This window comes from Chiloscyllium punctatum, chromosome 41 (genome assembly GCF_047496795.1).
Source record: "Chiloscyllium punctatum isolate Juve2018m chromosome 41, sChiPun1.3, whole genome shotgun sequence".
NCBI classification, from domain to species: domain Eukaryota; kingdom Metazoa; phylum Chordata; class Chondrichthyes; order Orectolobiformes; family Hemiscylliidae; genus Chiloscyllium; species Chiloscyllium punctatum.
In genome coordinates, this window is record NC_092779.1 from 17,632,809 (window position 1) to 17,658,756 (window position 25,948).

General features: G+C 44.5%; 1 protein-coding gene across 3 annotated transcripts in view; it reads right to left on the reverse strand.

The window, feature by feature from the left end:
* ripk1l (receptor (TNFRSF)-interacting serine-threonine kinase 1, like) overlaps positions 1-24,677 on the reverse strand; it is a 63,378-nt gene extending 38,701 nt beyond the window's left edge. For 2 of the 3 annotated variants that reach the window (XM_072560461.1, XM_072560460.1), the window contains exons 1-2: positions 24,566-24,676; positions 508-730 (exon numbers count right to left, since the gene is read on the reverse strand). In XM_072560461.1, the coding sequence (XP_072416562.1) occupies positions 508-710 (203 nt within the window). In that variant the 5' untranslated portion in view covers positions 711-730; positions 24,566-24,676. Of the gene's footprint in view, positions 1-507; positions 731-24,565 lie in introns of all 3 variants that reach the window. The other variant, XM_072560462.1, reaches the window with a different exon arrangement.
* Between the last annotated feature and the right edge of the window lie 1,271 nt (positions 24,678-25,948).

Consider the following 25,948-nt stretch of genomic DNA (forward strand, 5'->3'; position numbering starts at 1 on the left):
TCTCTCCACCACTGACACTCAGTAGCAGCAGCGTGCACCATCTGTAAGGTGCACTGTAGAAATCCACCAACGACGCTTAGACAGCATCCATGACCACTTTTATCTAAAAGGACAAAGGCAGCAGATACGTGGGAACATTAGCACCTGTAAGTTCCCCTCCAACCACTCGGCATCCTGATTTGGAAATATATCCCCATTTCTTCACTGCTGCCGGGTCAAAATCCCGGAACTCCCTGTCTAACTGCATTGTGGATGGACTGCATTGCATATGGACTGCAGCGGTTCAAGAAAGAAACTCACCACCAATTCTCCAGGGCAATTAGGGATGGGCCATAAACGCTGCTTCGCCAGCGATATCCACATGTCATAAATGAATTTTAAAAACTGTGCTTTTCAAGCAGAGCAGAATTAATTTTGAGTATTTTCAAACAAGCATGACACCATAACAATTGAAAGTACTTTAAGGATAATGCATTTTATTTAGTTGTGTGTTCAGGTTATACTTACTCTGTGCGTTGTGGTCCTGTGTACACTGTCTTTAAAACAACGAGTCCGTGATTCTTCCTGTAACATAATGACACCATTCCAAATCCTCCACTATCCAGGGGCTGCTTCTCAATCAGCTCATTGGAGTCGATGTGGATGTTATTGAGGGACATGACTGCTCTTTCTGAGCTTTCGTTCACTGCACTAACCCAGCTTTTGCTCATAACTAGCAATTTCTTTGTACCTGTTGCAAAAGAGAGAAGGGAGAGAGAGAAAGAAAAGCTAGATCAGGACTATTGCCAACTAAAGATTATTTTACTCACTACTCAAATTAGCATTTAAAACCATCTAAAGACATTATTCAAAGACAATATTCAAAAATAGCTTTTTTTCCCACACCATCCTTTCCTCAACAAACTGTAATATTGCTGAGAAGTCTGAGGTATTGCTGAAGTTTTTTGTCTTGCACTCATTATAATAAATGCAAGAAGATGTTCTACCTACCATACAGTAAGGAAGGACGGGTGTGAATTTCAGCACTGGTGAGATGACAGGTACATAGACCATACTTCTCAATAAATTACATAGCATTTGTTGTTCATAACAGGCTGAAAATAGGGTATACGGCCTCAGCCTGAACTTGCAAAATATCTACCATTCAAAGTAATTTCAGGAACAGACAGCACTTCTAAACAACCACAAGTGTGCAAATCCACACTATCAACTTTGAGCTCATAACATTCATTTATACTCACAAAGGGTCACATACATTCAAACAAAGGGACCTACTCTCTGCGAACAAATGGAATACCTTCATGCCTTGGCTTTTTTGAATTACCGCAGTATACTGTGGGGCCTGTTGTTTTCTCCATGATAACAAAAGTTGAGTTACCAATCAACCGGCACCCTTTCCTGCTGTCGTATAAATTGCTGTGACTGCTTAAGATTTGACATTTGATTTATTCGGCCTAATGAGTGCAAAATGAAAAGCTTTAGCAACATGCAGCTTTGCAACAATATTCAAATACTGTACACCTGAGCAATGTTTGTAAACCGTACTATATTACACAGCATCCAAGAAATCTCCATCCTTTCAGATTGTTTCACTTTGATGGAATGTAATTCGAAGATTACAACACATTGAATGCTCCTGGGACTGTAAGTGGGAAGCTACCACCACCTCAGCCAGCTGCAGGTTCAGCGGGCTGAGGGCTCAACAGCGCCTCTGCTCATTGTGGTCAGATCTGAGATTACAGTTCCAGGGAGAGGGCACCCCAGTGGTTCTGCAGGCTCATTCAAACAGAAGTATGTGGTGCCATGGGACTGGGACGAGGTTGGCAGGACCTGATTTGGCAGAGGGAGATTCCATGGAGAGTAGGTGGCACATTCTTACCTTGGGGGCAACTATTTAACAATGCTCTCTCCTCCACACCCCTGTAAGTTACCTCACCATCATTTTCAGAGTGCTCATTAAGGAGCAATTTGCTGGAAGATGCTACAGTTCAGCTGGTCTTACCCACGCGAGTGAGCCACTGCATCAACACACCACATCGCTGGAAAGGCCAATATACTAAGGAGACAGTAGGTGGTCCTCAATTGCTCACTTAAATGGTTCAGCAGGCTGTCTGGAAATGGTCCTATACTCCTGCTGCTTTCAATATGGCAATGGTATCAGGAAGGACCCAGTGATAATGACAGCTCACTATCCAATTCTGTTTGTTATATCTCCTGTTAGTTCTTAAATACTAATATTTATTCCTATATGGAATATGGAACTATTTGGACAATCTGGATTCAAAACATTTTGAAGGGACACGCGATTTCCGAAATGTGTTTCAGCAGCAATTACTGAACTCAAATGGTTAATGCAGTCTGTTAGCCACCTGCAGTTTTGGTTGGAAATCTTTGGAAGTCAAACAAATGAAGGGAGAAAGCCAAAAAAAATGGGTTTGATGGCAGATTGATTTGGGATGTGCTCGCAACAGTCTCTGAACTAAAGCTGCTGTTTCAGTGCACACCTAGGATATCAGTTAAAGGAACAGACCAACAATCGGGCAGCAAAATATCAAGATCTCCTGAAACAGAAGAAATCCTATGTGAGGAAAGCTCTGTCTCAGCAAAGCATCTTCTGGGAACTCAAGGAAGTTCCAGTAATCAGAAACTTTAACTTCCTCTAATTGTGAAAGCTGAACTGTTACTTCTAACTGACTCACTGAACTGATGTCTGCTCCTGAAATTCTCCTATTATCAGCACTGCAATCTCAATGACAAGAAAACAACTATAACCAGAGACATCTTTTCATTTTTATAATCCTTTCAGCTCGTATCATTGCTGTCCCAGAGTGTTTTTCTCATATGCTTTTTCTTTTTTTAAAAACCTAAGGCATTCTGAGGATTATATTGTCCTGCCTGTCCTTTGATTCACTGCCATTTGTGATTAAGGGGATATAGATTAATTCGGAGTAGGTGCTTAGTTAATGGTTAGTTTTTTTCCACTTAGTCTAAGAATAAGTTTGTTTATAATAAAAAAAAGCTTTTTTTTAGTTAATTGAAGGAACCTGGTGAAAATCCCTGGACAAAGGGAAATAATTTGACCATTTTTTGATGATTAAATAAAACATTTATATTTTTTGGGATGTTCTTGGGGTTTAATAGAGGAGTAACATTGCTTTGAAGTGGGTCACTGCGTGATAAAGGTCCAGTAAAGTCACCACAATCCCAGAGGACCATAGGGCTACTCTGTCATTACAGAAAGCCAGCTGGTGCTAGCTTACCCTGAGGGTCACCATGCCTCAGGGGAGGGTAGAGGTTGAGAAGGTCAGTGCTTTATGGAAGCCTCAGACTTTTTGTTTCCAATTCATTTCAATATAGTACAGGAACAGACCTTTCGGCCCACCAAGCCTGCGCTGATTCTAATCCTTATTTAGACCCATTACATACTGCCCATGTGTGGTTTCTATCCCTCTGTTCACCTCCCATTCATGTGTCAATCAAGATATGCCTTAAATGTTGTTAACGTGCCTGCTTCCACCACCTTCACTGGCAGTGTGTCCCAGAACACCCACCACCCTCTGGGTGAAACATTTTCCCCACACCTCTCCCCTAAACTTTCCCCCTCTCACCATGAACCTGTGCCCTCTTCTGGTTAACCTTTCCACCATGGGAAAAGGCCTCTGACTCTCCACCCTATCTAAAATTCTATCAATTTTGTAGATCTCTTTCCAGTCACCCCTCAGCCTCCATCTTTCCAGTGAAAGCAACCTCTCCTCGTAAGTAAAACCCTCCAGACCAGGCAACATCCTGGTAACTTTCTCCTCACCCTCTACCTCCTTCTGATATTGTAGCGGACAGAACTGCATGCAATATTCCAAATGTGGCCTAACTAAGGTTTTGTACAGCTGTAACATAACTTGTCAACTTTTATATTCGATGCCCTGACCAATGAAGGTGAGTGTGCTGTATGGCTTCTTGATCTTATCCACCTATGTTGCCACTTTCAGAGACTTGTGGACCTGTACACCTAGATCCCTCTAATATGCCCCTTTGACATCACAAACCAGCAGTCCCAGCCAACTGAGCTAATTGATCCACTCACTCTGTGTTAAAGGCACCATGTCAATTCAAGTTGTTGTTCTGGCATTAGGGTGTCCATGTAGCATTCCAAACACAAAGCCCACTTGGAACCCGGGGGGGGGGGGGGGGGGGGGGGGGGGGGGGGGTGCGGGGGAGGCTGCACCTGTTATACACGGAAGGGTCCAGAAGGTAAAAAAAACAATTTAAAAAATGATGGGGAGAGCAGAAAAAATGCAAAGGTGACACGAACTGAAGTGAATCATCAGGATGTAAACACACTGCTCAAGAGTGTGGTAGATTCTATTCCTTTGAAGTGAACCAGTGACGATTTAGGCATCCCCTCGAGGGTTACTGTAACAAATAAATTTAAAACATCGCACCACCCTCTGTGTGAAAAGGTTGCCCCTTTAGGTCCCTTTTAAATCTTTTCCCTCTCATCTTAAACCTATGCCTTCTAATTTTGAAGTCTCCAACCCGAGGTAAAAGATCTTGGCTATTCACCCTATCCATTCCCCTTGTGATTTTATAAACTTCTAAAAGGTCATCCCTCAGCCTCTGGACACTCCAGGAAAACAGCCCTAGCCTATTCAGCCTCTCCCTGTAGCTCAAACCCTCCAATACTGACAGCATGCTTATAAATCTTTTCTGAACCCTTTCAAGTTTAATGACATCCTTCTGAATGCAGGGAGATCAAAATTGAACACAGTATTCTAAAAGTGGCCTAACCAATGTCCTGTACAGCTGCAATAGTGATAGCTTGTTGGTGAATTAGCTTTCCATTCCTAGTTTACCCACTGTGTGGTTGTGTGTGATAAGCGCCTGTGATTTTAACAATTTGTTCCAGGTCTTGACCAAGACATGTTGATGAAACCATGAGGATAGCTTTCCACTGCTGTATAGTACATGCTGACAGGAACCTCGGTGCATGTACATCAACAACCACAAAGTGCTCTGCGTGGAAACTGGAGGCCGTAGAAATGACCAAGTGTAAATCTGTGGTCGACAAATGCAATACACGGCCTCATTCACTTTGCCTATCACTACGCTATTTTTATAGCAGTTTCAAGATCCTGACTACACAGAACAGAAACTAAAACACCCAGCAAGCAACTTTCTTCTCTCCTGTCTCCACATGTTCCAGCCCGGTCTTTGGAGTCTCTTGAAACAAGTTCGTAGAACCTATGTAGCACCAGTTTCATTCTTAGCCCACCACCTGAATGGATATAGGTTTCACAGGATCACAGACATGCAACGGTGCAGAACAAGACCATTCAGCCCATTGTGTTTTCGCCAGCTCATTGAGGATTTTAACCTATTAACAGTCCCCTGCTTTTGCCCCACCACCCTGCGTTGGTTTCTATTTATTTCTATTTATGTTCTTGAATGTCACCATTAAAATAACAGCAATAATATTTTAAAAGTGTCACTAATAATAATCACATAACTAGAGGATCCAGAGGAGATTTACAAGCATGGTGCCAGGAATGGAAAATTTCAGCAATGGACAATGGTTTGAATAGACTGCGCCTTCCTTCGGGCCAAAGGGGAGTGAAGGGCAATTTTGTTGAGTTGGACAGAAGTAAGAGGGTCTTAGATGGAAGGATGTATACCTTTCACAAAGAGGTCAATGAGGAGACAGGTGCGCATGGGGCTGTGGTGGTGTGGGTGGATTTGGAGTATTAGGCAGAAGGTTTAAAGGGTAAATTGAGGAGTTTTGTTTTTCACCAAGAGAACAATGGGAGTATAAAACTAAGAGTGGTGGGGGCAGAAACCATCGATATACCTGAAATGTATTCCAATCTGGACTTGACATGCCGTGCTCTATAATGCTACAAACCAACAGCAGGAAAGCTGGATTGGGGTAGGGCATGTCAACCTTTCCGTATCTACCGTTTCAAATCCTCTAAAAATCACGTATGTTTGAATAACATCTTTCATTCTTCTAAACTTCAAGTACAGATCCAAACTATTTAACCTCTCCCCAGAAGGCAATCCCTTGTTACCTGGTTCACTTGGCAGATACCTTCTCTGGACTGCCTCCAGTGCCAGGACTGGGGGCTCCAGCTATATTCTGACTACTGTGTTGTGTAGTTGTAGTAAAATCTCCCTACTTTTATACTCCACTCTCGTTGAAATAAAGGTGAACATCCCATTTGCCTTGCTTACGACCCACTGAATTTGGATGTTAACTTTTGTGATTCATACATGAGGACTCCCAAATACTTCTCTTCTATAGCTTTCTACAATCTTTCCACATTTAAATAATATTTAGTCCCCTATTCTTCCTGCCAAAGTGCATGACCTCATATTTCCCCACATGATGTTTCATCTGCCAAGATTTTACCCATTCACATAACCTGCCTGGCATGCTCACTAGTTACCTTACCACTATTTTTTGTGTCATCCTCAATCTTGGATCTTGTATATTCACCTGGCTCTTACAAGTCATTAACATATATTGTAAATATTTGTGGGCACAGCACTGATCCCTCTGATACTCCACAAGAGTTTGCCATCCCAAAACTTGCCCCTTTATCCCAACTCTGGCTTCTATTAGTTCGCCAATCATCTATCCAAGCTAATATATCACCTCCAACACTATAGAGTTTCATCTTATTAAGTAGTCTAATGTGTGGCACCTTACGAAACACCTTCTGAAAATCCAAATACTTACATCCACTGCCCCCTCCCCTTTATATATCCTGCTTGTTACCTCCTCAAAGAATTCAAGTACATTTGTCAGACATGATTTCGCCTCCAAGAGGCCATGCTGACTCTGTTTGCTTATATTATGCATTTCAAAAACTTTGAGGAAACATTTCTTCCCAATCTCATGGTAGCTGAAATATCTCCCTGAGTTGAGCCATGATGAGACTCTAACCCAAACTTCATGAACATTGTGCTCCTCCCTCACTTATCTGTTGTGCCTGCAAGTGCTCCACCTCCCTCCCCTCACTCCCTCTTATCTGCTACAATTGCATCCCTGCTCTATCAGCCAAATGTAAGTGCTACACCATTGGTGAACCTGCCTCCAGCTGTCTGTTATACCCTGAAGTCCTCAATTCCTTAACTACTTCTACTTCTCTTACCTCCTTTAAACACACTCCTCAAAACTTAAAATGCTTGGGCCCAGCTTTTGATTATTGACCTTAATATGTCTTTATGTGGCCCTCAGTGTCAAGGTTTTGTTTGATCAAGATCCTGCCAACTACCTTGAGGGAATGTTTGAGTATTAACAAACACGTCACTGATGAACTGTGAGCAGATTGTCCTGTTCCCTCTGCCTATCCCAGCTCCACAAAGCAGAACAGAGCCAAGGACTTGGTACAATAGCACTGGGACAATTTTTAGCTTCTGCCCACCTCTATACCTGGCCCCCTTTGGGAACTCAAATCCGGCCCTTAATGTCCAACGTACAGTGTGGCAGTGGAGAGGTGGTTTATGGGTTAGTGAAATGATGGAGAAGTAGAACATCTGGATAGGTACATGAATAGGAAGAGTTTAGAGGGATATGGGCCAAATGTTGGCAAACGGGAATAGATCTGTTTATGATATCTGGTCGGTGTGAATGAGTTGGACCAGAGGGTCTGTTTCTGTGCTCTATAACTCTGACTCTAACTGGATGTTGTCTATATGCATGTGGAACCTAATCCCAGGCAGGACTTTGGCAATGAGGGCCATTGGCTACTCTACCATGAGTAGGTGGGTATAGAAACAGATCATCAGTAGAAATGTTCTAACTATGACTGGATACATAACAAGGGAAGCAAGCAGGTCATCTTAAACTTGTTACAGCTAGTTGAAGGAGGAGGAGACCAGACATCAAGCTTGTCTCAGTTTTAGATTGATTCACAATGCAAGAAAAAGATGACAATTGCAGAGCTCCTAATGCTACAACCCAGCACCGGTCAATAAGTGATGTTTAGAAGCTTTGGGTTCACATCCCAGTTGCCCCAGAGAGGTGGCATGACATGTCTGATTAAAATAGCTATAATTAATCCACCTGTTTGGACATGTCCTGACGCACCTCTGGAGTCAGTGGGTCTTGAACCTGGACTTTCTGGACCCAAGGTAGGGACACTGCGCCACAAGATACAGTTTTAGATATTTTAACCAACCTGTTCAGGGATGGTATGACATGTTGTACCAATCAACTGTGTACTCAACATAGAGTTGTCCAATTTCAAATCACCTTCATTGCCATCCCTTAATTCCCTTTCCAGCCCCTCCTCCACCCTCTAATTGAGGGTGCATTAGAGGTTTGGATTAGGAATTGGCTGGCTGGAAGGAGACAGAGGGTAGTAGTTGATGGAATAGGTTCATCTTGGAGCGCAGTTACTAGCGGTGTTCCACAAGGATCTGTTTTGGGACCATTGCTGTTTGTCATTTTTATAAATGACCTGGAGGAGGGGCTTGAAGGCTGGGTGAGCAAGTTTGCGGATGACACGAAAGTCGGTGGAGTTGTGGACAGTGAAGAAGGATGTGGCAGGTTACAGTGGGATATAGATAAGTTGCAGAGCTGGGCAGTAAGGTGGCAAATGGAATTCAATGTAGCTAAGTGTGAAGTCATTCACTTTGGTAGGAGTAACAAGAAGATGGATTACTGGGCTAATGGTAGACTACTTGGTAGTGTGGATGAGCAGAGGGATCTTGGTGTCCATGTACAAAGATCTTTGAAAGTTGCCACCCAGGTAAATAGTGCTGTGAAGAAGGCATATGGTGTACTGGGCTTTATTGGTAGAGGAATTGAGTTCCGGAGTCCTGAGGTCATGTTGCAGTTGTATAAGACTCTGATGCGGCCGCATCTGGAGTATTGTGTGCAGTTTTGGTCGCCATACTATAGGAAGGATGTGGAGGCATTGGAACAAGTGCAGAGGAGGTTTACCAGGATGTTGCCTGGCATGGTAGGAAGATCGTATGAGGAAAGGCTGAGGCACTTGGGGCTTTTCTCATTGGAGAAAAGAAGGTTTAGGGGAGATTTGATAGAGGTGTACAAGGTGATTAGGGGTTTAGATAGGGTTGACAGTGAGAACCTTTTTCCGCTAATGAAGTCAGCTGTTACTAGGGGACACAGCTTTAAATTAAGGGGTGATAGGTATAGGACAGATGTTAGGGGTAGAATTTTTACTCAGCGGGTTGAGAGTTCATGAAATGCCCTGCCAGTAGCAGTGGTGGACTCTCCCTCTTTATGGGCATTTAAGCGGGCATTGGACAAGCATATGGAGGATAGTGGGCTAGTGAAAGTTAGGTAGGCTTCGGTCGGCGCAACATCGAGGGCCGAAGGGCCTGTACTGCGCTGTATTTTTCTATGTTCTATGTTCCATTCCACCGACCAACCCTTCTTTCCACCTAGGAAAAAGTGAGGACTGCTGTTGAAGAGCTTATGTTCGAAACATCAACTCTCCTGCTCCTTGGATGCTGTCTGACTGGCTGTGCTTTTCCAGCACCACACTTTTTGACCCTTCCTTCCAGCTACAACTGGATTCATTATTCCCATCCACCAATCAGGTCATACCCACCACCCGAGTTCACTTATCATTACCTCACCATTCCGCCTCTCTCTCCACCCAAAACCCTTGCCCCATCCCTCCACCACCTAATCTGTAGCTACCCTTACCCCCATCTTCATTCCTAAAGAAGGGTTATACCCAAAACATTGACTTCTCCTCCTGAAGCGACCTGACTTGCTGTGTTCTTCCAGCCTTCTGCTTGTCTACTTTGGATTCCAGCATTTCCAGTTTTCTTCCCTATGACACACTTCGAGAACAAGTGGGACTTGAACCACCTGCCCCGAGACAGTGCTTTATACTTTCTTTCTGTATTTTACAAGGACAGGTCAGCAAGGGCACTCTAACCCCCACATGGCCAACTCTCTCTCTAAAGGCTTTGAGTGTGTTGGTGGGCACTGCTTGCTATTTGTCTAAGGACATCTGGGCACAAACGTAATGACAGTGTGTGTGCTTTGCCATGGCAAAGGTTACACTAAACAAGGAGAGATGATGCACCTTGGTCACAGTCACAAGGGATAGTATTTTTAATCAATTTTGTTCAGGTCATTTTGGACATGTCACAGAGATGATAACTCTTTGAGAAATGGAAGCATGTTGTGGGAGAGATGGCCAGGGAGTTGCAGGCAAGGTGGGTGACACCATATTCACAGATTTTGGGAAAAGGGAAGCTTGCAGTCTGAGTAGGTGTGTGCAAGAACATAGCAGTGGAAGGGGAGCTTTCTTGAGGACTGATGATGGTAAGTGATGGAGAAAGTCCCTGCAGTATCAACACTGTCGAAGAACATTGATCAGAACTGCATCAACTGAAGTATTCGCCTCACAGGGAACAAAGGAAATTAAGAGGAAGTGCTCCTGGCGTTAGGAACAGCCCACTAAAATGGAATGGACAGTGTAACCTTGGACACACCTCAGACGACAAGAGGGTAAATAAAAGAGCAACAGGCTTAGAACATGAAAGTATGCCTGGAGGCAAATCAAGGATGAAAATTGAAATGTATTCTTTCAGCTTGTAATAAAGATGACTGACATACTTTGAGGGAGCTCTTTCCAAAGTTTCAAAAACAACAATGATGCCAGCAAAATCAGGGAAGTGAAACCACAATCTGGAAAATCACAAACAGGAGACAAAGTGCAGAGCAGACACACACAGCACAGACATACACAATAAGACACAAGAGCAGAAGTATGTCATTGATGTCTGCTGTGCCATTCAATGTGATCACAGCTGATCTGATAATCTACAACTTCACTTATCTGTCTTGCTCCCATAATCTTTGAGTCACTTACTGATTAAAAATAGGGTAAAAACAATGACTGCAGATGCTGGAAACCAGATTCTGGATTAGTGGTGCTGGAAGAGCACAGCAGTTCAGGCAGCATCCAAGGAGCTTCGAAATCGACGTTTCGGGCAAAAGCCCTTCATCAGGAATAAAAGCAGTGAGCCTGAAGCGTGGAGAGATAAGCTAGAGGAGGGTGGGGGTGGGGAGAAAGTAGCATAGAGTACAATGGGTGAATAGGGGAGGGGATGAAGGTGATAGGTCAGGGAGGAGAGGGTGGAGTGGATAGGTGGAAAAGGAGATAGGCAGGTAGGACATGTCCGGACAAATCATGGGGACAGTGCTGAGCTGGAAGTTTAGAACTAGGGTGAGGTGGGGGAAGGGGAAATGAGGAAACTGTTGAAGCCCACATTGATAGGGTTGAAGTGTTCTGAGGTGGAAGATGAGGCGTTCTTCCTCCAGGCGTCTGGTGGTGAGGGAACGGCGGTGAAGGAGGCCCAGGACCTCCATGTCCTCGGCAGAGTGGGAGGGGGAGTTGAAATGTTGAGCCACGGGGCAGTGTGGTTGATTAGTGCAGGTGTCCCAGAGATGTTCCCTAAAGCACTCTGCTAGGAGGCGCCCGGTCTCCCCAATGTAGAGGAGACCGCATCGGGAGCAACGGATACAATAAATGATATTAGTGGATGCGCAAGTAAAACTTTGATGGATGTGGAAGGCTCCTTTAGGGCCTTGGATAGAGGTGAGGGAGGAGGTGTGGGCGCAGGTTTTACAGTTCCTGCGGTGGCAGGAAAGTGCCAGGTTGGGAGGGTGGGTTGTAGGGGGATGTGGCTCTGACCAGGTAGTCGCGGAGGGGGTGGTCTTTGCAGAAGGTGGAAAGGGGTGGGGAGGGAAATATATCCCTGGTAGTGGGGTCTGTTTGGAGGTGGTGGAAATGTCGGAGGATGATTTGGTTTATGTGAAGGTTAGTAGGGTGGAAGGTGAGCACCAGGGGCGTTCTGTCCTTGTTACGGTTGGAGGGGTGGGGTCTGAGGGCGGAGGTGCGAGATGTAGACGAGATGCGTTGGAGGGCATCTTTAACCACGTGGGAAGGGAAATTGCGGTCTCTTAAGAAGGAGGCCATCTGGTGTGTTCTGTGGTGGAACTGGTCCTCCTGGGAGCAGATCCGGCGAAGGCTGAGGAATTGGGAATACGGGATGGCATTTTTGCAAGAGGTAGGGTGAGAAGAGGTGTAATCCAGGTAGCTGTGGGAGTTGGTGGGTTTGTAAAAATTGTCAGTGTCAAGTCGGTTGTCATTAATGGAGATGGAGAGGTCCAGGAAGGGGAGGGAGGTGTCAGAGATGGTCCAGGTAAATTTAAGGTCAGGGTGGAATGTGTTGGTGAAGTTGATGAATCGCTCACCCTCCTTGCGGGAGCACGAGGTGGCGCCAATGCAGTCATCAATGTAGCGGAGGAAGAGGTGGGGAGTGGTGCCGGTGTAATTACGGAAGATCAACTGCTCTATGTAGCCAACAACTAAAAATGATTAAAAATGTCTACTTCAGCTTTGAATATACTTAATGGGCCAGCCTTGACAGCCCTCTGTGGTAAAGAATTCTACTAATTCACAACACTCAGAAGAAATTATTTCTCATCTCTGTCTTAAATGGACAATCCTTAACTCTGAGCTGATGTTCTCTCCTCCTGGACTTTCCCACAAGGAGAAACAACTTCCATCCATCAAAAAACTGAACATTAGGGGTCTGGCTTACTGAAGGAGGATTATCTCAACACTGGAATTGGGAAGCTGAGATCAATGAACTGACTTTCCAGTTTTTGTTTACCTCTGCCAATAATCTACATTCGCTGTTTGTCTGTCTGTGCTAACTATAATGTGGAATTTAAAAGGGGTTTACAGTTTTAGTTAGTGGTGTTACATGCAAATATTTTCTGTCTGTTTACTGGTAGCTTTAGTGTAATTACTTACACTACATAATAATTTTTGTTTAGTACAACAACCTGGTCTGCACATTCCATCAACGTGGTCTGAAAATCAGACACATTGGGGTCCTGTGAGAACTTACAAAAAAATCTTTAAGTTTTGGCAGGACTTCAGGAAAAGTGGGGCTTGGTTTGAGCAACCCATATGGGCTTTAACACACTCTAGTCATCTTTTTGTTGGCTTTTAAACATTCCCCCTCTGCTGGTTTGTATGTTTTCTCTTTCAATCTGAACTGCCTTTGACTTCCTTGGTAAACTACAGTCAATTAATCCTCTTCCTGGAGACGTTGATCCTCACTAGGATATACATTCACTGAGTCATGAACTATTTATTTAAGGAGGGGCTGTGGGGTCAGTTAGCTGGACGGCTGGTTTGTGATGCAGAGTAATACCAATAGCACTAGCTGGGGTCACCATGAAGGACTCTCCTCAATCTCAATCTTCGTCTGCAGCATGGGGACTGTCAGGTTAAAGCGCCGCCAATTGTCTCTCTAATGAGTGAAGAGCCTTACGCTTCTTAATTATCCACAATTGTTCCTCAATCATCATTTCTGTTAAACTCCTTTCCCAGTTCATTGCAGTCAGCTCTGTCATCATCCTTACATAATTATCCTTATTTAAGCTTAGTTTAGTCACTTTTAATTCAAGTTTCTCACTCTCAAACCAAATGCTAAATTCTACCATGTTATTGTCACTGTTCCCTAGGGGATCTTTAACTCTGAGATAATTTATTAAAATTGCCTCCTTTTCTGATCCAAAATAGCTTGACCCTGGTTGGATCCACAACTTTTGCTGCAGGAAACTGTACACATACTCCACAAGTTCTTCCTCATTGCTACCTCTGTCAATCTTATTATCCCAATCTAACTGAAGATTAAAGCTACTCACGATTCATGTATTGCCTTTTTTAACATGCCCTTATTATCTCCTGATTTATACTTTGTCCTAAGAACAGGTGCTGTTAGAGAAGGCTTACAGACTACTCAGAACTGTTATGGCACAAAAAGAGGTCATTTGGCCCATTACATCTACTCTGGCTCTTCAAATGAGCATCATTATCTAGTAGGTAAAAACAAGGACTGCAGATGCTGGAAACCAGAGTCTAGATTAGAGTGGTGCTAGAAAAGCACAGCAGGTCAGACAGCATCTGAGGAGCAGGAAAATCGACGTTTAGGGCAAAAGCCCTCCATCAGGAATAGAGGCAGGGTGCCTGCAGAGTGGAGAGATAAATGAGAGGGGGGTGGGGGTGGGGAGAAAGTAGCACAGAGTACAATAGGTGAATGGAGGTGATAAGTCAGAGAGGAGGACGGAGTGGATAGCATTATTCAGTGCCATTCCCCTGCTTTCTTCCCTTTTCATCACATATTATTTCAACCTAAACAAGCAGCTCCGAGGACCTGGGTTCAATTCCCGCCTCAGGTGACTGTTTGTGTGGAGTTAGCACATTCCCCCTCCGTCTCTGCCGGCTTGCTCTGGTTTCCACCCACAATCCAAAGATGTGTAGATCAGGTGAATTGGCCATGCTAAGTCGCCCATAGCGTTAGATGCATTAGTCAGGGGTAAATATAGAGTGGCGGAATGGGTCTGGGTGGGTTACTCTTCGGAGGATCGGTGTTGGGTTCAAGATCCTGTTTATGGGTGGCACAGTGGCTCAATGGTTAGCACTGCTGCCTCACAGCACCAGGGTCCCAGGTTCAATTCTAGCCTCGGGTGACTGTCTGTGTGGAGTTTGCACATTCTCCCTGTGTCTGCGTGGGTTTTCTCCTGGTGCTCCGGTTTCCTCCCACAGTTCAAAGATGTGCAGGTCAGGTGAATTGGCCATGCTAAATTGCCCATAGTGCTAGGTGCATCATTCAGAAGGGAATGGGTCTAGGTGGGTTACTCTTTGGAGGGTTGGTGTGGACTGGTTGGGCCGAAGGGCCTGTTTCCACACTGTAGGGAACCTAATCTAATTGCTCAATATCCTTTTGAATGTCTCAATCAAATCTGCCTTCTCAACACTCCCAGGCAGTGCTGCCATATTCCAACCCCTTGAGGAGTGAAAAAGATTTCTCTCAATTCACATTTGTTCCTTTTGAAAAATCACTTTAAACCTACGTTCTTGTTCCTTTTACTCCCACAGCTGTCTTCTTCACCTTGTTATTCTAACCTTCACACATAAGCATTCTCCATCATCCAATATCCTTGTTCACACACAGGTAAGCTTTGAACTCAAGCTTGTTGAACATCATTTTTGGGCTACATGAGCTCAATCTGCTCAACATGGGCAGCACGATGGCTCAGTGGTTAGCCCTGCTGCCTCACAGCTGCTGCTGCCTCACAGCACGGGTTCAGTTCCTGCATTGGGTGACTGTCTGTGTGGAGTTTGCACATTCTCCCCGTGTCTATGTGGGTTTCCTCCGGATGCTCCTGTTTCCCCTCATAATCCAAAGATGTGCAGGTCAGGTGAATTGGCAGTGCTAAATTGTCCATAGTGTTAGGTGTGTTAGGGGTAAATATAGGGTAGGGGAATGGGTCTGGATGGGTCACTCTTTGGACGGTCAGTGTGGACTTGTTGGGCCGAAGAGCCTGTTCCTATACTGTAGGGAATCTAATCTAAAAAAAAACGTTCACCTCCAGACCGGTCTCCCTTCAACCTCAGTAAAACTGGGAGATTCAGTTGCCACTTTGAATTAAAAGGAAGCTGACAGCAATTTTCCAATTGACCTTCACCTTCCTATGGGTGGTGAGGGGTCTATACCCTCTGCCTGGAGGCAGCCTTCAGGTGATAGGCCAGGGGATCAGCACCCATAAAGGCCCTCTCTGTCATGAAAGGACCTCACGCCCAGCCGCAAGTTTGCATTAAAATTGGAGAAAGGGTTCTTTCATTTTGATACAGCTCCTCCTTCACTTAGCCTCTATAGCAACCTACTGCTTCTTCCAAGAAATTAGGGGTCAGTTGGCTGGACAGCTGGTTTGCGTTGCAGACTGACACCAAAAGCATGGATTCAATTCTTGCACTGGCTAAGGTTATCAGGAAGGACTCTCCTTCCCGACCTCTCCTCTCACCTGAGGCATGGTGACCCTCAGGTTAAACCACCAATTGGCTCTCTCTCTAATGAGAGCGCAGCACTATGGTGTGGGAAGACTATGGCTTCATTGGCCTTCCAACTTCTAACGTGTGCCTGACTGGACAGCAAGCCTGCCTTTCAGCAATTAATTGGTTGCCTTGGGAAAAATATCCCAGAGATTTTGGCTCCATTTTGGCTCAATAACAGAGGTCAGGACCCTCCAGGATGTATTATACCCCTGTGTTCAATTCTGTATTTTCATCATCTTCAAATTGCATTCTCACTCCAGTCATGTTCAACTTCTATTATTTTAACCTTTGAACACACACCTTATTCACTCTCCAGGTTTTGAGAGGCAAATCCTGAGCTTTACATTCCAATTGCTGCTGCCAAACTGAAGCCCCTCCAACAGCTAGGGTTTCCAGGATTTTAAGTCCGAACAAAGTTTTGCAAGATTTAAGCACACAGTGTTACTGCAGTAATTAGTTAGGTTGGAGGAAACCCAAGAATACCTAACAAGGGAATAAGTCATACTGAAGTATCCCAAATTTATAGTAAAACGAAGCTTCAGATAAATCATTGATTAACTCATTGACCATTTTCTGAAATGAAGAATCAAGAATGGCCCTGAACTACTTCGTTTTGTTCACTCTCGATTCTGAAAGATCCACATTCTTGGTCCCATCATCTTGTATTGTCACAAGCTGCATTGGTTTGTTTGAACAATTGCACAGCAGCTTTATGAATTGTTTTGCACCGTTAGTGATGACAGGAGAATCATGCAATAATATCGAGTGATGGACAACTCTATACCTCTCCCTGGCAACAGTCTGAGATTAAATTGATCTGTTGGCAATATTGGTTGATCCAGAGATAAGCTTCAGACCCAGTTTTTGGTGCTAACACTATCCTGCAATGTTTTTCAACTTTATTCTGATCTCAGCTCATCGGCTTCTGAGAATCTCATTTGTGCCTTTGTTACCTCTAAACGGGATAATCCATTGCCCTCCTGACTGGTCTCCCACCTAATCCCTCAGCCACCTGAAGTCATCACATTTACTGCTGTATCCTTACTCACGCCAAATTCTGTTAGCTGATCGCACGTTCACTGACCTACATAGGCTCAGGAAGGACACGGGGAGAATGTGCAAACTCCACACAGATAGTCACCCAATGCAGGAACTGAACCCGTGGTGTGAGGCAGCAGCAGCTGTGATGCATCAGGGCTAACCACCGAGCCATCGTGCTGCCCATGTTGAGCAGATTGGGCTCATGTAGCCCAAAAATGGTGTTCAACAAGCTTGATGTCTTAATTTTAAAATTCTCATCCTTGTTTTGCCCCTTCCTGGCTTTTCCCCTCCTCATCTTTATTATCTCCTCCAGTCTTACAATCCTATGAGCTATGGGCGGTATGGTGGCTCAGTGGTTAGCTCTGCTGCCTCACAGCACCAGAAACACAGGTTCGATTCCAGCCTTGGGTGGCAGTGTGGAGTTTGTATATTCTCTCTGTGTCTGCATGGGTTTCCTGCCACTGTGCAAAGATACGCATGATAGAGGAACTAGCTATGGGAAATGCAGGGTTACAGGGTCAGGTAGTGGGTCTGCGTGGGAAGTACTTCAGAGAGTCATTGCAGACCTGATGGTCCAAATGGCCTCCTTCCACACTGTAAAAATCCTAAGAGCTTCCCTCCATTCCTGGCCTTTTGTGTATCCCCAATTTAATTACTCTCCATGGTAGTCATTCCTTCAGCTCTGGAACTCTCTCCATAAATACTCCCATCTCTCTTGGCTTCACTTTCATCCTTTCAAGACTCTTCTCTCTCTGCCGAAGCTTCTCGTCATCTGAACTTATCTGGTTTGGGTCACACTTTGAATCATTGAATCACACAGTACAGTGAAGACCCTTCAGCCTATTGGGTCTGCGCTGACAAAAACAATTGTAAATCTGCACTTTCCAGCAATTGGTTCATTGCTTTGAACGTTACGACATTTCAAGTGCTCATTCAAGCCGCTTTTTAAAGGTTGTGAGGTTTCTAAAACTTACTTCATGCATTTTATCACATTCAAGACACTGAATAACTATGTTGTTGCTAAACCATTGGTTAAATAAAACAAACTTATGTGGTAACTGTTATTTCCTTCTCTGGAGCAAAATTTCCTCTTGTCTTAAAACAAAATCCAGGCAGCCCCCAGGTTGCAAATGGATTCCGTTCTGGAGTTCATTTGCAAGTCGATTTGTATGCAAGTCCAAACATGATGCAGGACAATATAAAGGAATGGTTTATATGTCAGGTCTTTAAAATTATACCCCTGTAATAGATTGTGTTAACAAGTGTAGGTATTTGTAAATCGGGTGTTCATAAATGGGGGACCCCCTGTACAGCAGATTCTGGAAACCGGACTGGAAACACACAACCAGAAGAATTAGCTGCAACTGCAGAGAAATAAAAACAATGGGTTGAATCTTATTTTTCTTTTTGAGCAGATTGTGTCAGATTTTGTAGAGGGATTCCTGCTATGATGCCTAGAGTTGATCTCTCACAAAACACACCTCATTATCTATCTACCCACCCCAGTGGCACCCTCACATCTGACTCTAGTCCCATCTTACCATGCACCATTCCCAGAACAACCTTCCACTCATCAGACATCTGCCCAAAGACCAGCATCCCTTGCACCATCTTTAAAAGGCCTCTACACACAATCCTGTATTGCCTCTCACCAGCAACATCATGGCACAATAACCACAAGGCCAGACCACCCACAACGCAGTCAGTATGGCTGATGTTCTCTTACATATACAACCCATTTCTCTCACTTTAATTGCTGTCTAAACAATAGGCCATGCAGTTTATCTGCTCTTAGATGTATCCTGTCTGAGAACACTGCTTCCACCCACCTACTTCCTCACATCACCAACTAGTACTCTTTCCCCAAATCCCAGTGATTGCCCAAGTTTTACCATTATGCCGTAAGGAAAAATCACAGCTAGGTAATGTTTGGACAAAACAAAACATGAGCTTTAACTGACAGTCAGCAAAAGGGAACACAAATGAACAGTGGCTGTTGTTCACCCTAACTGAATGAACAAAATGTTTATCTCTTGACCTCGACAATCCATGATCATTTCCTGTACCTAGTTTGTGTCTACAGGAACCATGTGTCAAATAGGTGCTGTCTGCCTTCTAGGGCAGAATGTAGTGAGCCCTGTCATTCATAGGGAGGACCTCCTCTTTTATCCCCCTTCTCCTTGGATGACTACTCCAGTTCCCCTGGCCCCTTAGTGTCTATCACATCACCTCATACAGAGCCTATTTTATATCATATTACAGGAGGTAAGTGACTTCACTGGAGAGGATTTCCCAGGATGTGGACTAGGCTGGAGAGGTTTAGACATGAAGAAAGATTGGATAGACTGGGGTAGCAGAGCAGACTGGGAGGGGACATTACTGAGATACATAAAATTATGATAGGCACAGACAGGAAGATACTTGGTGGAGGACAATCAATGACTAGGGGCATAGATTTAATGTAAGGGGAAAGAGGTTTAGCGGGGATGTGAGGAAAAGTATTTTCACCCAGAGGATGATGGGAATCTGGAACTCACTGCTTGAAAAGGGAGAAATCCTCAGAACATTGAAGCAGTATCTGGATGTATGTCTTGGCATTGCAAGTATACAAGGGCTGTGGGCCACGTGCTGAAAAATAATATTAGAATAGTTAAGTGGCTGTTTTTGACCAGCACAGACTCGATGGGTTGAAGGGCCGTTTTCTGTGTTGTTGAACCTCTATGACTTTATATCTGACCATTTTGTTTTCAGGCTGAACCAGACTTTTGGCATTTTTCAATGTTTACAATTCTCAGCGGAGAAACTCATTGCCACCTCCCCTCCCCTTCACCCAACCTTCCTGCTGGTAATAAGCCTAATTTCATTGCCACCTTCAGGATCCACTTTTCCAATGGTTTCCTGAACAGCTGTCACCATCTGAGAGGTTCTACTTCAGATGATGAAGTTACATCTGTTGTTGTTGTTGACTCGCCCTGACAGAGGAAATAATTTCACTCCATCTACTTTATCAAACTACTTAATCATTTTAAACATTTGGATTACCATCTGCTATACTCAAGGTATTATAAGCCAAGCCCCCAAGCTAGCTGTCCTTCTAATGTAATTCTAATTAATCCTTTTAAGACTTAAAGAAAGTTAGATCAGAGTGTTTACTACAGTGGGGCATCAGGGAGCCCGAGCAAAATTACACTTGATGGAACTGGGAGAATATTCCACTAATTGGTATCATATTTGACACAAAGGAAGATGGTTGTGATTGTTGGAGGTTAGTCATCTCAGGTCCAGGACATCTTTGCAGGATGTGATTTCTGGTGATCTGCATTGCACACTCTCTCTGGCCAGCATTTTCTTCCTGTGGGTTAGTGCCTGGAATGAATGCAGACGCAGGCACTGTGGTCCTGGTTTCAGCAGCCATCAGGTCAAGTAGGGGTGTCCCATCCACAAACCAGACAGCTGTCCCACAGAAATGTCATACTGGGAGATGCACTAATTGCTTTAATATGAGACATTGTCCCGTTTTCCAAACGAGCATGCCTTAGAGAGCTTAGTGATTGGATTGGCCACATTTAAAGTGGCAAAATGGGATGTGAGAAAAATACAGTTTCACATTGCATGTGGTTTGGGGCTGGAATTCACTGATTGGCAGTGTGGTGCAGGCAGGTTCACTCGAGGCATTTGAATATAAACAATTTGCAAGCGTACAAGCAAGAAAGCAGGACAATGATGCTAAGTGTAACAAGCTCATTTGGAGAGCCAGTGAAGAGACAGTGGCAAGGTGGTTCAGTGGTGAGCCCTGCTGCTCCACAGCACTAGGGACCCAGGTTTGATTCCAACCTCGGACGACTGTCTGTGTGGAGTTTGCACACTCTCTCCATAGCTGGGCGGGTTTCCGCTGGGTGCTCTGGTTTCCGTTCACAATCCAAAGATGTGTAGTTTAATGAATTGGCCATGCTAAATTGCCCAAAGTGTTCAGGGATGTGTAGGGTAGATGTAGTAGTCAGGGGTAAATATAGGATAATAGGGTAGGGTAATGGGTCTGGGTGGGCTACTCTTCAAAGAGTCGATGTGGACTTGTTGGTTCGAAGGGCCTATTTCCCCACTGTTGGGATTCTATTTTAATAAAAGGGCTGAATGGCCTCCTCCTTATGCTGTAACACTTCAGTGATTCTGTGATGCAATTTAAGTAGCAATTTGCACAGTCACAGTATAAATTTCCAACTTAAAACAATCCCCACAATCACTCTGCTCATTCTTAGTTCCGGGCCTCTCATCATTTACAATTTCATTTTTAGTTCATTCATAGGATGTGGGGGTCACTGGCTGAATTTATTGCTCGTTCCTGGCCGTCCTGGAAAAGGTGACAGTGAGCTGCCTTCCTAAACGACTGCAAACCACGTGCCGTAGCGAACAATGCCATTAGGTAGGCAGTTCCATTAAATGACCCGGTGAAACAGAAGAAAAAGCAATGCATTTCCAGTCAGGATGGTGGGGAACTCATAGGTACTGATGTCCCCATGTATCCTTCTAGTGGTGCTGGGTTTGGAAAATCTTTCTCAGGTGACTTAAGATTTTCTGCAGCATTGCTTTTAGATGCTACACACTCCAAACTGCTACCACAGGTCAGTGGTGGAGGGAGTGACTGTTTTGGATGTGGTATCAATCAATTGGGCTGCTTTGTCCTGGACGATACCAAGCTTCCTGGAACTGCTAGTCACGCGGGGAGCATTTCATTACACTCCTAACTTGTGCTTTGTAGACGGTGAACAGACTTTGAGGAGTTAAGTGGTGAATTGCTCACAGGAATCCTAACCTCTAACTTGTTCTTGTTACCACAGTATTTGTATGGCTAGTCCAGTTGAAGTTCTGAACAACGTTCACAGAATCATAGAATCCCTACAGTATGGAAACAGGCCATTTGGCCCAACAAGTCCACACTGACCCTCTGAAGAGTAACCCACCCAGACCCATTCCCTCTACCCTATATTTAACTTAACTAATGCACCTAACCTACACATTTCTGAATACTATGGACAATTTAGCATAGCCACCTAACCCGTACATCTTTGGACTGTGGGAGGAAACTGAGCACCTGGAGGAAACCCACGCAGACATGGGGAGAATGTGCAAACTCCACACAGACATTCGCCTGAGGCTGGATTTGAACCCGGGTCCCTAGCACTGTCAGGCAGCAGTGCTAAGCACTGAGCCACAGAATGTCGATATTACGGGATTCAGTGAAGGTAATGTCATTCACTGTAAAACGGCAATTGTTACATTCTTTCTTGTTGGAGATGATCATTGCTTGGCATTTCAATGGCACAAAGGTTACTTGACACTTGTCAGCTCAAGCCTGACTATTGTTCAGATCTTGCTGCATTTGAACAGGAGTAGAAAAAAGTGGCGCTGGAAAAGCACAGCAGGTCAGGCAGCATCTGAGGAGCTGGGCAGTTAATGTTTTGGATTTGAACACTGACTACTTTGGTATCTGAGGCATTGCAAATAGTGCAGAACATTGTACAATCATCAGCAAATACCCCCACCTCCAAGCTTATGATGGAGACAGGTTGGACCTAGAACACTTGCCTGATGAACTCCTGCAGAGACATCCTGGAGCTGAGATGATTGACCTCTAACCATCTTCCTTTGTGCAAAAGTATAATACCAACCGGTGGAGAAAACTCTGCCCAATTCTACCAAGCCTAGTTTTGCTTGGGCTTTTTCGTGCCACACAGTAGAAAGGCACGCTGATTTATGGCCTCACACTTCCACAAAGGGCAGCAACTTGGACAGTTTAACAATGCTTCAGTACTTTCGCTAGAAGATAAAGCTAGACCATGTGCTTAGGTTTCAAGAATGGAGCTCAAAGTCACAATCTTATCTTATTACATAACAGGAAATCAGGAGTAAGCCATTTACCACCAGGCCTGCTCTGACTGATACAATTGTGGCCGTCACTTTATTGCCTGCTGCCAATACTTTATCAATCAAAAATCTGTCCAGTTTCAGGTTTGTGTATATTCAATGACTCAGCCGCCAAAGTTTCCTGGAGAGGAAGAAGGTATTGTATTGAATGGCACAGTAGGTTCAAAGGGCGGAATGGTCTACTACTCTGCTTTGTATTCGCCTGTACCCGTGTTTTTGTTTTCACCACTGTTTACCTATTATTTACTTATCTGTGCTACTTAACTCTGATCTATCTGTATTGCTCGCAAGACAAATCTTTTCACTGTGCCTCAGTACACGTGACAATAAATTCAATTGGTTTCTATGATTCAATGTTCCATCCCAGAAATCCACTGAGTGAATTTCTCTGAACTGCTTCAAACATAAACTTCTTAATGGAGAATGTTGAAAATTCCACACAGTACTCTCTGCCTCCTTAGTAAAGCTGAGACTAAAGCTATTGATTTTACTGTGAAGTGATTGAACATTTGAATATATACGTTTAGTCAACCAGGTGAGATCACATATCTCAACTTTGGTGACAGTTCAGAGGAAATGAATGGATTAAACAGTAGGTAAGCTACCAGGTAAGGCCAACGTTGAGATGATTAAAATCAAAGTAAAAAGTACTCCCGCCGTCAGTGAAGTCATGATGTGAAGGTGCCGATGTTGGATTGATGCAGACAAATTTAAAAATCACACAACACCAGGTTATAGTCCAACAGGTTTATTTGGAAGCACTAGCCTTTCAGAGCACTGCTCCTTCGTCAGGTAGCTAGTTAGAGAGACTTTTGATTGACAAAGTATAAAGTGCAGGCAATAAAGTGAGGGCCACAGTTATATCAGCCAAAGGGATGAAGGAGCAGTGCTCTGAAAGCTAGTACTTCCAAATAAACCTGTTGGACTATAACCTGGTGTTGTGTGATTTTCAACTTCATCAATGAAGTGACCAAAAAAAAAGGCACAGTTAGATGGCTACAAGAGTGACTGAAACAGCTCATCTCCAGCCTCTTTGGAGTTTGGTTTCAGCACACAGGAAATGGAAAGAAGTTTTATTTGGGGGTGCATAGCAGTTGTTTGGGGAGGAGGGGGAGATGTTGATTGGAGAATGGAAGGATTATGTTGGGAGGGGAATGGGGCATGTGTGTTCAGGAGGGGGGGGAATGTAATGGGCAGGTGGGGTGAACTATGTTTGGGAGGATGAGGAAAAGTAGTATTTATGGGAGGTGGGTTGTGTTCAGGAGTTGTTTTTTGGGGGGGGGGGGGGGGGGGGTGGTTGTGATCTGGAGTGGGTCGGGAGAGGTGTGATGGGGGTCCTGATTCCCCAACATCTCATGAGCTGTAAAACAGAAACTGTCTCGATTCTCCCTTGCGCAGTGAATCGCCATTACCTTCCACCCGGAAAGGCAAGTTCGGCGCCACATTGCCAAGTGCTGGAGCCGGCAGGAGGGGCCGAATAGCCGGGGGGGTGCAATGAAGGAGGGGGTTCCTATAGGGAAATCACCGCGGTTCTCGGTATCGCTCTGTCAGCCCAACCCTGGCCCAGCGCAGCCCCGGGCGGAGTGAAAGTTTGGAGCCTCCTGAACCCTCTCTCTCTCTCCCCCTGACCCTCCTGCCCTTCCCTCTGCCTGGGGAATGGGCTCTCTCGGGTCTCTCCAGCCTCTTCCAGGTGTCCTTACCTGTCCCAGGGAGACCAGCTCCATTGCTCTATCCGCGTTGTTCCTTCCTGCCCACGTCTTCTTCCGTGTTGAACAAGAAACTTGGTGCTCCGCCTATTCGGGAAATGCCCTGACACAAGATCAAGCTGCAGCTTCATGTCGAGCCGTTATTATGTTGGTCAAAAAAAAATCACACAACACCAGGTCATCGTGCATTTTAGGTTTGTCTGAAAACACCAGCTTTCGGAGCGCTGCTTCATCAGGTGCCAGTGAGGCTGGAAGACTTTAGACGCAGAATTTATAAGGAAAAGATCAAAAGGGTCATACAACTCATGCGATAGAATTGAAGACGCAGAAGATGGCTCTTAGACCTTTAATCAGTTAGAACGGAGGTCCAGGTTTCGATTGATTAATATGCAAATCTCAGAATTTCTTTCCAGTCATTGCCCTGAGAGAATGTAAGGTGTTATCAATATAAAGGCCTCTGGCCAGACAATGTATTTTAGGCGTCAGGTGTTGTTTGGAGTCTGCCTGTGTTTTTTATTTCCAAAGTAGGAGTTTATTAAATGCCACATTGACTGACTGTCTACAAATTGTGTACCTTTTGAACAAAATAGGTTATTATCATGGTCATTGTGTGTGTGCTGTGTATCTCCAACTTAGCTGTTGGTATTTGAGACCAGAAATTCTTCTTCACCCAGAGAGTAGTGGACATAAAGAGTCATAGAGATGTACAGCATGAAAACAGACCCTTCGGTCCCACCCGTCCATGCCGGCTAGATATCCCAACCCAATCTAGTCCCAACTGCCAGCACCTGGCCCATATCCCTCCAAACCCTTCCTATTCATATACCCATCCAAATACCTCTTAAATGTTGCAATTGTACCAGCCTCCACCACATCCTTTGGCAGCTCATTCCATACACGTACCACCCTCTGTGTGAAAAAAATTGCATATCCTTCGCTGCATTAGAGCCAGTCTCAATACCAGAAACTTGGCTTTTCGTGCTATGTTCCCCTGAGAATCCATCACCCCGTACATTTTCCAAAACACCATACCTGTTTGAAATGGGTATATCCACAAAAGACTCCTGCACTAGCTGCCTACCTCTCTTACCATTCCTGGAGTTAACCCATCTATGTGACTGTATCTGAGACTTTCCCCCCTTCCAAAACTGCTATCCATCACATACTGTTGCTGTTGCAAATTCCTCATCGCTTCTATCTGTCTCTCCAATCGATCTGTTCGATCTGATAAGATTCGCATCCAACAGCATTTATGGCAGATATAATCGCAGTAACCCTTAAACTCTCTTTAAACTCCCACATCTGACAAGAAGTACATATCACCGCAAAGGCCATTTTTGCTCCTTCACAATCTACAGACCCAGAAAGTAACATCGT